Raw genomic sequence first — 11,843 nt, 5'->3', positions numbered from 1 at the left:
GGCACTTTCAGTAGGTGAGAAAGAAGGAAGGGAGTTTGGAAATTAATATTTATTGAGTTTTCTCTGAGGCAGGCACTGAATTAGATGCTTTCGTATCAGTTATCTTACTTAAGCTTTAAAATTGCCTTTTAAAGAAAGATATTAATATTCCCATTTTGAAGATGAGAGAACTAGGGTTCAGATTACCAAAGTTGTTGAAGGTCACCCACTGCCTGTATGTGATGGAATTTAGACTTGAACCTGGACTTGTATGCCTTCTAAGACCATGTTCCTGAATGATGCTATGTCCCTGTCTACATTTGGCATGGGGTGACCAACCTTATCTCTGCTACCCGCTTTGCCCTAATGCTTCTTCCACTGAAAAGATGAGTCTCCTCGGACTCTCATGTTTCTCCGACACTCTTGTCCATGAAATATCAAAATGGAGACAAAAGATTTCCATGGGTGGTGGGTGGGAAGAAATTATGCATTATCAGAATGAATAGAAATTTGGGAAGAGCCTAGGACAATTTTTCTGGTTTGAAGCCCTTTTGTTCCATTGTTCCAGGCTCCAGCCTATGTCTTGCCAAATCCCGAGTTCTGGAGCAACTGATGTACTAGCTGGGCTCCAGGGTCCTTCTATTGCCTGTATATCTGCAATTGTATCCCCAGTGTATATCAGTTCACTTTACACCAGCAGGAAAGTTCATGCTCCACTTAGACCAGGAGGAGAGGGTATGAAAAGGAAAATAGCAGGTGTGGGGAGGATAAAACCTATGCCTTCTTCAGTAACTGTAAAGTAAAAGTGAAAAGCGTGAGAGATAAAGAGGATTCTTTTTACTCATTGCAGGAGAAAGGGGCTAGGGAGAGGAGTCTATAGCCCAGGAGGTTCATCCGCAACTTGCTATGGAGAAGGCAAGCAGTCACTGAAATCCAGGCTGTACTGTAGTACTTCATAGGTTTTTTGCTCGCCTAAGAGCAGAGGGGAAAAAGAGTCCGAAAGAATTGATAACCTCTGAGGTCATCAGGGGCCTAGGTTGCTAAACCCAGAGCAATGCAGCTAGTTACAGTTTTCTCCAACCTCAAGTTTCAATCCCCACCCCCAGACAAGCTCATTCCCACACTTCCCTCCTCCTTGGTCAGTGAGACTGAGCGTCCTTTTCATTAACCTTTTAGTTACTACCTCCACGCACATACTTTTTCCTACGCCCTCCAAAGAAGTCAGCCCCACACTGCCCATCACTGCCCAGCACCGCCCACCCCATGCCTCTGCAAGCCGGCCTCAGCACTAGCTTAAGGGGAGGGACACACCTCCCAGAGCTGCGGGGATGGGGGTGGGGGGTTCCTCACTCGCCCTCGGATCTCTGCTGTAAAAGCGGAGCGGCAGAAACCGGGCATGCGCAGCATCTTTGGGCGCATTGTGATGGGAACTGCTTCTGCGAGTCTCTACAAAGACTCCGGAGTAACCACTCATGACCCTCCTAAGGCCCCCCTTTTTTAAGACAGACACAAACACAGAGGCAATGCAGCTTTTTTAAAAGGGTGGGGGAGGAGGTTGCAGCTTGAAAGGTTGATCCACGTTAGGAGTGGTGTATTTCTATTGATCCCCCCATCTCCCGTGTTGACAAACGCCAGCGCCTAGGCTTTGCAGTCCGGGGCTGCAGTTTGCAGTGGAACTAAGCGGTGTGCGGCTTTAATTCCACGTCAGATCAACTTTGATCAATATCCCCCTACTGGCCCAATTGGAAGAGCCCAATTCATGAGCACTGAGCCTTTTCGCTCTTTCCGTTTTTTCCCCCTCTTTAGACCTACCATCTTTTTGGGGAGGGGGGGCGCAGGGAGAGAGTCTCAGATTGTCTTTCTAATTTCTTCTTTCGTTCTCTTTATTTTGCTTCTCTGTTTTTGTTTTTCGATGTTTCGCTCATTTTATTCTATGTTTTAGGTTTTTTTATTTCTCTCTCTCTCTCTCTCTCTCTGTCTGTCTGTCTCTCTCTCTGTCTCTGTCTCTCTCGCCTCTCGCCTCTCTCATATCTCATAGGGAGAGAAATCGCTTTGGCGAACCCAGCTTGCAGCCAGTGAACCCGCCTTCCAGATTGGTGTGAAGACAGAAGTGAGGTGGGGGGAAGGGAGGGGGTGTGAGAGATCCTGAGAGCGAGAGGGAGAGAGAGGGAGCAAGAAAGGAAGAGAGAGCGAGCGAGCGAGCGCGAGAGAGAGCTAATAAGAGAGAGAGTAAGAGAGAGAGAGAAGAAGAAGAGGAAGAAGAGGAGGCGGCGGCAGCGGAGGAGGAGGAAGACTAGTGGGGTGGAAAGGAAGAGTGAGCGAGAGCAAGTTAAGGGGAGGGGGTGTAAGAGCCAGCGAATTCTTTTTCTTTTTCCATTATTATTTTGACGACTCCTGAGTTGCGCCCATGCTCTTGTCAGCTTCGTTTTAGACATAGCATGGCCAGGCAGAAGAAAATGGGGCAAAGCGTGCTCCAGGCGGTCTTCTTTTTAGTCCTGGGGCTTTTGGGTCATTCTCACGGAGGATTCCCCAACACCATCAGCATAGGTAAGCGCCAGCGAGCCAGCCGGTCGGGCCAGGCTCTCCCTCACCGGAGACCACTTCCCCGGCAGGGCTTTCGCTGCGGTGGGTTCCTGTCCTGTATGGCCTGGGAACTGGGACTGGGGCCGGGGACCGAGCAGAGATGGTGGGGATGTTTGGGGGGGGGAAGAATCTGAGCCTCAAGGAGGTGGCTGGTCTGAAGAGCCTCTGGGACAAGAGAGGGGTCTCCTGGGGCTAGTGGGGGTGGGCTGCTAGGTTTTCCGAGCTGAGAGGAGCACCAGAGGCGAGCAGGAAGCTGGGATGCTGCAAGGGGGTGAAGAGTCGAGGCTTTTCCGCTGCTCTGGACTTTGCCATGGCGTGCATGCAGCTGCTGGAAGTTGTCCCAGGGTGATGCCGACTGTCTGGCCGCGCCAGGGCACATAACTCGGGCCCGGGGTGCTCAGTCCAGAGTCTCAGGCTGTCGGGAGACAGGCTGGTGCTGGGGGAAGTGGAGCCCACTTTGGATCTCCCAGACCCGGGCAGCAGCCGGTGTCGGTGGTGGATGGGGTAGGAGGCGCGGGTGAGACAAGGTGCTGAGGGGGCAAGTGGCGAAGTCACGCAGAACACGAATTCATGAATTGCCGCTGTGTCTGTCTGGAGCCCGGCTCCTGGGCACCTAGAGGGAGTTATCTTGGCTTCTGTCTGTATTTACAAGTCTAGAAGTTAGAATTTTTGCCATTACTGAAGCAACCCCCCTGTATTGTCACAGGGGAGGGTGGCTATGTGGAATGGGTTGGGGTAGCAGGGGGAACAAGATTGTTTTTCTTGCCAACCTTTCCCTTCACACAAGGAAAAGATGAACCACTGTGCGGCTGAGCGCTGGAAGGTGGGGGCGGGGGGCGCTAGAAAAAAAAGAAGGCTACCTCCTAAGAAAGAACCAAGTCCCACTCTCGGTTCCATCGTCCTACCCCAAAACAGCCCCCTCTTCTCTTCTCCCTTCTCTCTAGCCTCTTTTCTTCAGTCTGGAAAAACCGGGTTTCTCTTGGCCAAAATCTGAGTTCACAAGTCTTGAAAGACACACAGGTTGAATATCAATCCTCAATCCCGCACCCCAGTGTCATTAAGAGGTATCCAGTACCTATAGTGTTCCCCAATTTCTAACTGGCCCTAGGGTGTGGGAACAGAAGCCAAATCTCCGTTCCCTTTGCTTATAGGTGGACTTTTCATGAGAAACACAGTGCAGGAGCACAGCGCTTTCCGCTTTGCCGTGCAGTTATACAACACCAACCAGAACACCACGGAGAAGCCCTTCCATTTGAATTACCACGTAGATCACTTGGATTCCTCCAATAGTTTTTCTGTGACAAATGCTTGTAAGTAGATTTGCTTTTCCTCCCTTTTGGACATTGGGGACCTCATTTGCATCTTTCTTGTGGCACTTAGGGTCTGTGTGTGTGCTGGGAGATGATTGCCTCAGTAGTAGGTATTTTAGGGGCTCTAATCCATCCGGTTTCATGCTGCATAAATCAACTCCAAAGGATACTGCTGAGGGGCTGAAGGCAGTGGAAAAACTCAAGACAGTGGGCAAAAGTCTGTTCCAAATAGGGTTTGATGCAAAAGTTTCATTTTCCTCCCTGCTAACCTAGTGTTCCCTCTCCAACACTCTTTTTTTTTTTTAACTGGGGAAAAAAAAGAAAGAAAGAAAAAAATAGCATGGTTGTTCAGAGAAATTTCTTCAGATGAGATTAAAAAAAGAAGCAGCAGCTTCTTGATTGAGTCAATTCAGGATGTACATCACTTGACTGTTAAAGCTTGTGCCTGGCTGTAGGAACGAGCTGAATTTGACAATTGCCTAATGTGTAGGAAGCAAATATGAGAAATTCTGCAAACAAGTGACCTTGAGGGCAGATCAGGCTGGGTTTCCTGGCCTCTTTCTGTCCTCAAATATTACCTTACTTACTGAGAGAGCTGATAGGAACTGATAAGACTATAAACTGATTGCAAGTGATGAACGCCTAGCAAACTGAGCGGAGGGGAGAAAATGGTGATCAGGTGATGATTTGGAAAGCTAGTTCTGCCTCCCCTAATGTTGTTCACCCCCATGATTGTTAAGGACAACGCAGCTCTTAATTTAGAGCGAGGAGGGGGCAGGAGGAGAGGAGGCTTGGAGCAGGAAAACTGAATATGGAAAGAGGAAATTCAACAGCCCCAAAGCCATTTCTGAAATCCTTAGTTGTGATTGTTCCTCTGAAAAGGGGACATTTTGCAAAATAAAACCACAGGAACCTAAATGGCTAATAGCCTGTTGGACATATGGTTGTACTTGAATGGAATGTTTCGTGAGAAAGACTGAGAATTCTTCATGTAAGCTTATTTCACTAAAAGTTTTCACAACAATGAGGCTGAATATGGTATAAAATATGCTTTGCTTTTATGGCTGATGTAGTTTGGAATTTTGGGTTTTTTTTCCTTTCCCTTCCAAGGGAGAAATGATATTTATGTTTGGATGGGTGAAACTTTGTATATGACTTTCTTTAAATACTTCTGCCTCAAAGGATACATGTTTTCCAGAAACCTATGAAAGGGTCTCTCTCCAAGGGCATAGGTTCCTTGGCTTTGAAGACTTAGGCCAAGGGGATGGGGGTGACATACTCTGCAAGAAATGTGACAGTTATCAGCTTTAAGAAAATTTTAGCTGAAGATACAGATCCTTATATGAACATGTTCTGTGGTACTCCATATTTGACTTTCTTTGGCTTTCTGAAATTGACAAAAATAGGAATTTATTAATTCCAGCTAAGTGTGAAAGTTTCAAAATGTCTGTCTATACTTTGCATCTTATTTTGGTAATCCCAGCCTGTCTCCACAGCATTTATAACACACATCTGATTGTTAATCCTGCAGCACTGTGATCTTGTCAAGAGGCTGAATCTCAAATATAGCTTCCTAAATATCAATTAGAACAGATTTAAAACTAAATACATTCAACTACCAGGGTTTATTATCATTAATAACAAATAATATTTATTTCAAATGCCTTCAGTGTGTTTTCACTGATGAGAACTGGGATAAGAGAACTGGTTTCTCAGAAATGATTGATTTCCAAGGTTTTTGGTCCCGTTCTTATGGTCAAACCAGATTGACACCCACCAGCCCTGGACTGTGGGAACCCCCCTCAAGGAGCAATCAGAAATGATTCTTGCCATGTGAAAATCTCAGGTTTAGGAAAAGGCAGTAAGTCATCCATATGGGTATTGAGTTGCCTTATTGCCTTACCTCTCAGGGCAATGAAAGAACAACCATGAGAAAGGAAGAGAAGTTGATCAAAATCCCTCACCATAAATTCATAGCACTTACACTTACAAGGCTGGGTTGTGGCTAGGGGCTTGACAATTCAGAAGGGTTGTGGCTCGCTGGGCAGCAAGAAAAAGAAAACAAAAAGGTGACCTTGCCCTTAGTTATGTCACATACACATGTATGCATGCACAGACACATGAAGGAAAAATAGCTAGAAACCGTTGTTTCGTATCCTGCTGCCTGTTGCTTTCTCTGAAGACAGAAGAGGAAAGCTGTCATATTCTCTGGTCCCCAAAACAGTCATCTCTGAATGTCACAATCATTGAAGGGGGGCTAGATCTCAAAGCTGTCTCCCGGCAGCTGCTGCCTGGTAGCTTAATATGAGAAAGATGACTGGTCTAACCATAATCTTTGAATGCAGAAACCAATGATTTCAAGGGGCCAAAGAAACCTTGGAGGTGTATCTCATTTCTGTCCCTGGCTTTGATTGCTCTTTTTCTTGTGGAAGTGGAGATCAAATATTTCCAACTGGCATGCAATTCTAGTTCAATACTGGAGCCTGGCAGGTGACCCCAAGTTCCACTCCTCCAATTGACTGCCCTGACTGTGCAAAGAAAAACCTCTGTATCCTCCAGCCCGCCTATCCCTGGAGACCTAGGGAGAATTTGTGAAAACCACAGATGAGTCTCAATGTGGCCAACCACCTCTCCTGTCTGGTTCAATATGGAACGGGCTGGCAAAAATTAAAGGAACTTTCCCTTATTCCTGTGCAAAATTCCTAGTTTTCCTAGTTTCAAATTCCCTTAGCACTAGAATTGATCTCTTCTCATGATCTTTCCTGCACCCTCAATCCTGAGGCAGGCACACACTTTCTAGGGTATAGATGTGCAAGTAAATAAACGTACAAAGAATAAAGAAAGGGTAATTCCTTCATGTATGTGTTCCTGCTCTCTGTTCTCCCTCTGCATCACCCACCCCTACAACCTCTGACAATGTATTTGAAAGGTTTCCTTGCAATGAATCCCACCCATCAGTCATTTGAGACTCTTCTTCATCAGAAACCAATTTTTTGCACAACCCCTAAGAGGTTTGCTTAAGACAGACTCCAACTTTATTCCATGCCTTACGAAGCCAATAAGAGCCACACTGGCTTTGAAATGGTTTAATTTGGGATCTCATCTCAGAGATGGATTGAAGTTTATCAAAGAAACTCACTTGATTTGAAGTACATGTTCCCATTTCATAGGGATTAATAGAGTTTGCTGCCATACTTTTCAATTTAACTAGATAACCCCAGAAACAAGAATGGTGTGAATATTTTGGCTTCAGGATACATACATTCATACACACATGATCAATATACATGAAAAGAGATGTATACACGTGTAAGTTACATGTTTGTTCTTTAAAAAACAGATTTGATTGTCCTAAGGCTTTGGAGGTGGGGGTGTGGAAACATCAAGGGACTGATGGGTCCCATTGTGTGGCTTTGCTGCCCTGGTTCCTCAGGAAACGTCGCCGATTCCCTTCAAGTCCCCTCCTGTGTCTTGCTGCTGTGCACTTGTAGTGCACTCCACACTACACCGCCCCAGCCTCTGCAGTGTCAGCTCATTAGCACACAGATCTCATATTCCCTCTCCGCACTGTCATTGCAAAAATTGCTGTTGTACACCTTTACAGCCAACAAATGTGCTTGTGGATTACGCACTGTTTGCAAGAAGCAGGGAAAAGGCAAATGTAACCTTAAAGGTTATTCACCACAGAATTGTGCTCTAAACGCATTGGCTTAAATAAAAATCTGTTGATGGAGGCGCAATGGTGATGGTGGGATTGAGAACAGGATTTAGGAGTGCAGGCTCTAATGGAGCCCCAGGCAAAATCCCTTTTGCTGGCTAAACCTAACCCATCAGATGCAAATTTTTGTACCATTATTTTTTTTCAAGCCATTTGAAATATACCTACTGAGAACACACTCCTTTTATAACTGAGAGCGTTTCACTACCAATATACTTAGCTGAAACAGGTTTCTGTCTCTTGCCTACAGAGTCACAATCTAATTATCTAATTATTCTAATTGCCAGGATCAATTTAACCATTTATGTCCATTTGGGAAGGAAATGTCTCCCTTGATCCCATTCTTTGCAATCTAGTGAGTTTTGTTTTGTCTTGGTTTGGCTTTGGTGTCTGTCCTTTCCATGTACGATTTGGAAACCAGGTGAAGACTACTGGGATCAAGATCAAGGCTCCTTCCCTTAAACAGATTTTGCCATACTGCCCAATATTGACTGCTCTGGCTCCACTCCCTTTCTCACTCCCCCTCTTCCCTGTCTTTGTGCCTTTGCTGCTCTCCCTCTCTCCTCTGTGTGCTGGCCAGCCTTCAGGAAGCTCACCGGTTTAGCTCACTTCTCAGCCCCTCTGGCTTAGCCCCCTGAAGCACGAAGAGGTTGCCTTCGTGGTGCCAGTCAAAAATTTAAGTCACCTTTTCACAAGGTTTATTACAGTTTTTAAAATTTATTTTTTATGGGGGGCGCAGGGAAGAAGCTGATGCTGTTCATTTGGGCCATAAAAATAGATAGCAATCAGCAGGCTGTAAAGGTGAGCTTCCTGCAAAGCATATTACCTCCCCTAGAAGGCAGCTTCCTATTGATCTACTAAATAAGAGGGGAGAGCAGCAAGAAGGGTTCGAAGGAAAGGAATAAAGGGAGTTATTTTGTTCTCCATCTACATTTGTTGCAAAATGGGCCATGGTTTTTCTTCCTCTCTGCAATTTTAACTTTTTTCCCTAAAATGAAACTAGTTTTCCACATTTTCCTATTTCTACCCCTACAGAGGTAATTCCCTTAACTCTGCATTTCCCTCCCTAGTCCCTAAGATTGAGTGAGAATAGTGGCGAATAGATGAGCTTTTTGTTTTGTTTTTGGCTCCTGATGTATTTTTAAATTTCATTGTTTTGGGTAGTCAGAGGTGATTGGCTGGTTTCATTTTAAAAGACTGAAAAATAAATGAAGCTGCTGAGGCATCCTTGTCTTCCTTTGTGGATAAGAGATTTGTCATTTTTATACAGTTGGTTTAAGGATTAAATGATGGCATAGATTTTAACAGAGGGCCAGAATTTTATAAGATAGAATTCCATAACTTTGGAGGAGACTAACAAACATACTTATCCAGATGATTTTCCTATCCACTTCTTAGATTTGGACTGCAAAATAAATTTGAAGGACCTTTCATAAAACCATCTATCTTCTATGAAGGTCAAGCAAATGATCTGTATATTTTACCTGCTCCATTAAAAAAAATCAGGTTTTGACTTTATTCCTTGGGCTTTGTTACTTTGGGTCTTATTAGATAAAATATCCACAGGAGGGTGCAATTAAAACCCCAGTTAGGGATGACAGGTATTCTTCAGCAGCACTGTGGGAGTTGTGCAGACACAAAAGGAATTCCCACCATCTTGGGAGCTGCTCAGGAAATGTCTGGGGTCCAGATGCAGAGCTACAGATAGCCTCAGCCTGTGTGTGGGATGAGCCTTGAGCTACAGCAGCAGCCCCCAAAAGGGGTCAGTCCTTGCCAAAGGTTAAGGTGGACGTATTTCTACCTCTTCTATTATTTTCTTCTCTTGCTTTATCTGTCCTGCTCGGCTAACTCTAACTCACTTTTGCTGGTCTCTAACTGCCTACTCACTGACCAGCCCCTGATTCTGGCATCCCACCCACACTAAACTTACCTAGGGACTATTTTCTGCCCTGGACTTTTCCAGCCCTAATTCCCAGACCTTCTCCTTCTCCATCAGAATATCTCTATTGTTTGTCCATCCTCCAAGGATGTAGAGTACAATAGGGCCTGCACTCTACTTTGGGGGTGACAGCTTTATATCTAATAGAGCTATATATTTCACATATACGAAAGTGGCAGATAAATGGTAAAGTGTTAATATATGTAACAGGGGGAGTATTTGCTTTAAAACCAGGGACTATGGGAACCATAATGCCTCAAGTTCAAGGAAAGATACTTAAATAGGAGTGTTTCTGGATATTATTCTCAGAGTGGCTATTCAACTCTACCCAAACTAAAGGTCAGCTGGCTTTGGTCACAGAAGACCTTTACAGGCCAAAGTAGAAGTCTAACTGCACATAGTAGGTTGGCTGTAAGTACACCCGAGGCATAGGGAGGTCCAACTTCTTTGCATTCAATCTAAAAGCCTGTGGGGTAATTTGGGAAGCTGCCAAAGTTCATAGGTATTCATTTTATTAAAGAAGCTGGTATGGAGTCTGAAGCTGCCTATGTGGGCACTGTCAGGAGATGCATTGGCACAGAAGGAAGGTTATAGGAGAGGAAAAAGGTGGGAGGGAAGCTGTGTCTCCAGCCGTAAGTTTCCTTTCCCTGGGATGGTATGCGGAATGCCATGTTTAAGAGGTAACATCCCTCTCACAGTCACTAACTGCTATCTCTGGAGGTATTTGGAAGCCTGGTTAAGCAGTATCTCTTCCTCCCTCCATCCTTCCCTTTCCTTGTCTCAAACATACACTCTGGCCTCCCTCCCAAGGGAATTACCAGCAAAGTCTCTTCCAGATTTCCAATTGCTCATTGGTCAGAGAAGCGTTTACATCCCATGCGATATCTGGACCTCCCTGTTCCTCAATTCCCAACTGTTACTGGGTTCTTAAGCAATTATTCTCAACACAACCATCATTTGTCCTTATTTGGAGGGTACAGGGGAGCAAGGATAAGAATAAGGAGAGGGAACAAAGCAGGTAATGATCCCTCAACCCTATGAGGCACAATTCAGTGTAGAACAGCACTTCTTAATTTTTTATGTGCACACCAATCACCTAGAGATCTTGTTAAAACAAACATTCTGATTCACTAGTGTCTGTCATGGTACCCAAGAATTTGCATTTTTAGCGAGCTCCCAGGTGATGACAAAGCCAAAGCTTCTGGTCCTTGAACCACACTTTGAGTAAGAAAAGCCCAGAGCAAGGAGACTGTGATCATTAAAAGAAAAGGTTCTTGCAGAGAAGCTCTTATCCATGTTTGTATCTTCTTGCCCTCCAAAGAAGGTACTGTAAGAGACATATTGGCTCATTCTTACTCAAGTATGTATCTATCACATTCCCAACAACCCCGTATCCATTTCAGCCAGGTCTGTAGGCGGCATGACTAGATATCTGATGAGAGCATTTAGAGTTGCTTTATTGTAGGGATGCAGAGTGGGGACTGAAAGGCAGGTTCAGAGAGGAAGTAACTCATAAGCCAGGGTGACAGTGTCTTGGCTCCTTGCCATACCCCAAAGTGCCCCTTTTAGAAACAACCTGCCCAAGAGAGCGAAGGTTGGCATGCGGTTCCGACTCCCTTTCCACTTTGCTTCTCTGGGTCAAGGCATGCCAGAAGCAGGCATGTAACATCTGCTCCTCAGCTGTCTGACTTCCCTTAAACAGGGTTAGAAACAAGAAGTACAACACAACCTGAATTCTATCTGGTTCCCTAAGAGACTGAAAAATTGACTCAATTTTCAAGGCCTGTGCCAGACACTCATTGAGGGGAGGAAAGGGAAGTAATGTCACTTTCTAGCAGATCTGAGCCGAGAACTGCTCCAGGGAAGTCATTAAAAGCTTACCCGGTGTCATTTGAAGACCACAAAACAGCAAAATTCCCCCAAAATATTGCCCCCAACAGTGTGCCATTAGTCAGAAATTCCACAAATTCATTTATTTGTGTTATTGCACTGAAAGCTTGTGCCAAAATGCAAGTGTGCTATCTGGAAGGCAATAAATTAAATCCTTATCAGTCATTAATATTTCAACCAGAATTCTCTGTTCAGACTGCCACCTGCTACCTTGCAGGATCCTCAGAGGGGGCTTTCTAACACAGGTAAGTGACCCAGAACAAGACACCTGCCCAAGGAAGTGAGGCACCAAATGGATTGTGGGCATTCAGAGGGGCGTTGGGAGATTCTGGAGGATAAGGAAGATTCCCTCAAATACACTTCACCTATTTTTCAACATTTGATCTTCTCCATGCATTAATTCTGGTACTTTATTCTCGAAGAT

General features: G+C 45.0%; 1 protein-coding gene across 6 annotated transcripts in view; it reads left to right on the top strand.

The window, feature by feature from the left end:
* Nucleotides 1–1,793: 1,793 nt before the first annotated feature.
* GRIA3 (glutamate ionotropic receptor AMPA type subunit 3) overlaps nt 1,794–11,843 on the top strand; it is a 335,194-nt gene continuing 325,144 nt past the window's right edge. For 4 of the 6 annotated variants that reach the window (XM_012475435.2, XM_012475455.2, XM_012475463.2 and 1 more), the window contains exons 1-2: nt 2,102–2,526; nt 3,714–3,872. In XM_012475435.2, coding sequence (XP_012330858.1) covers nt 2,418–2,526; nt 3,714–3,872 — 268 coding nt within the window. In that variant the 5' untranslated portion in view covers nt 2,102–2,417. The other 2 variants (XM_021676443.2, XM_012475444.3) reach the window with 2 other exon arrangements.

The sequence above is a fragment of the Aotus nancymaae genome, unplaced genomic scaffold (genome assembly GCF_030222135.1).
Source record: "Aotus nancymaae isolate 86718 unplaced genomic scaffold, 86718_ANA_hifiasm-v0.15.2.pri h1tg000004l, whole genome shotgun sequence".
NCBI classification, from domain to species: domain Eukaryota; kingdom Metazoa; phylum Chordata; class Mammalia; order Primates; family Aotidae; genus Aotus; species Aotus nancymaae.
Note: the sequence above shows the minus strand (reverse complement) of the source record. Positions and strands in the feature narration are given on the sequence as shown.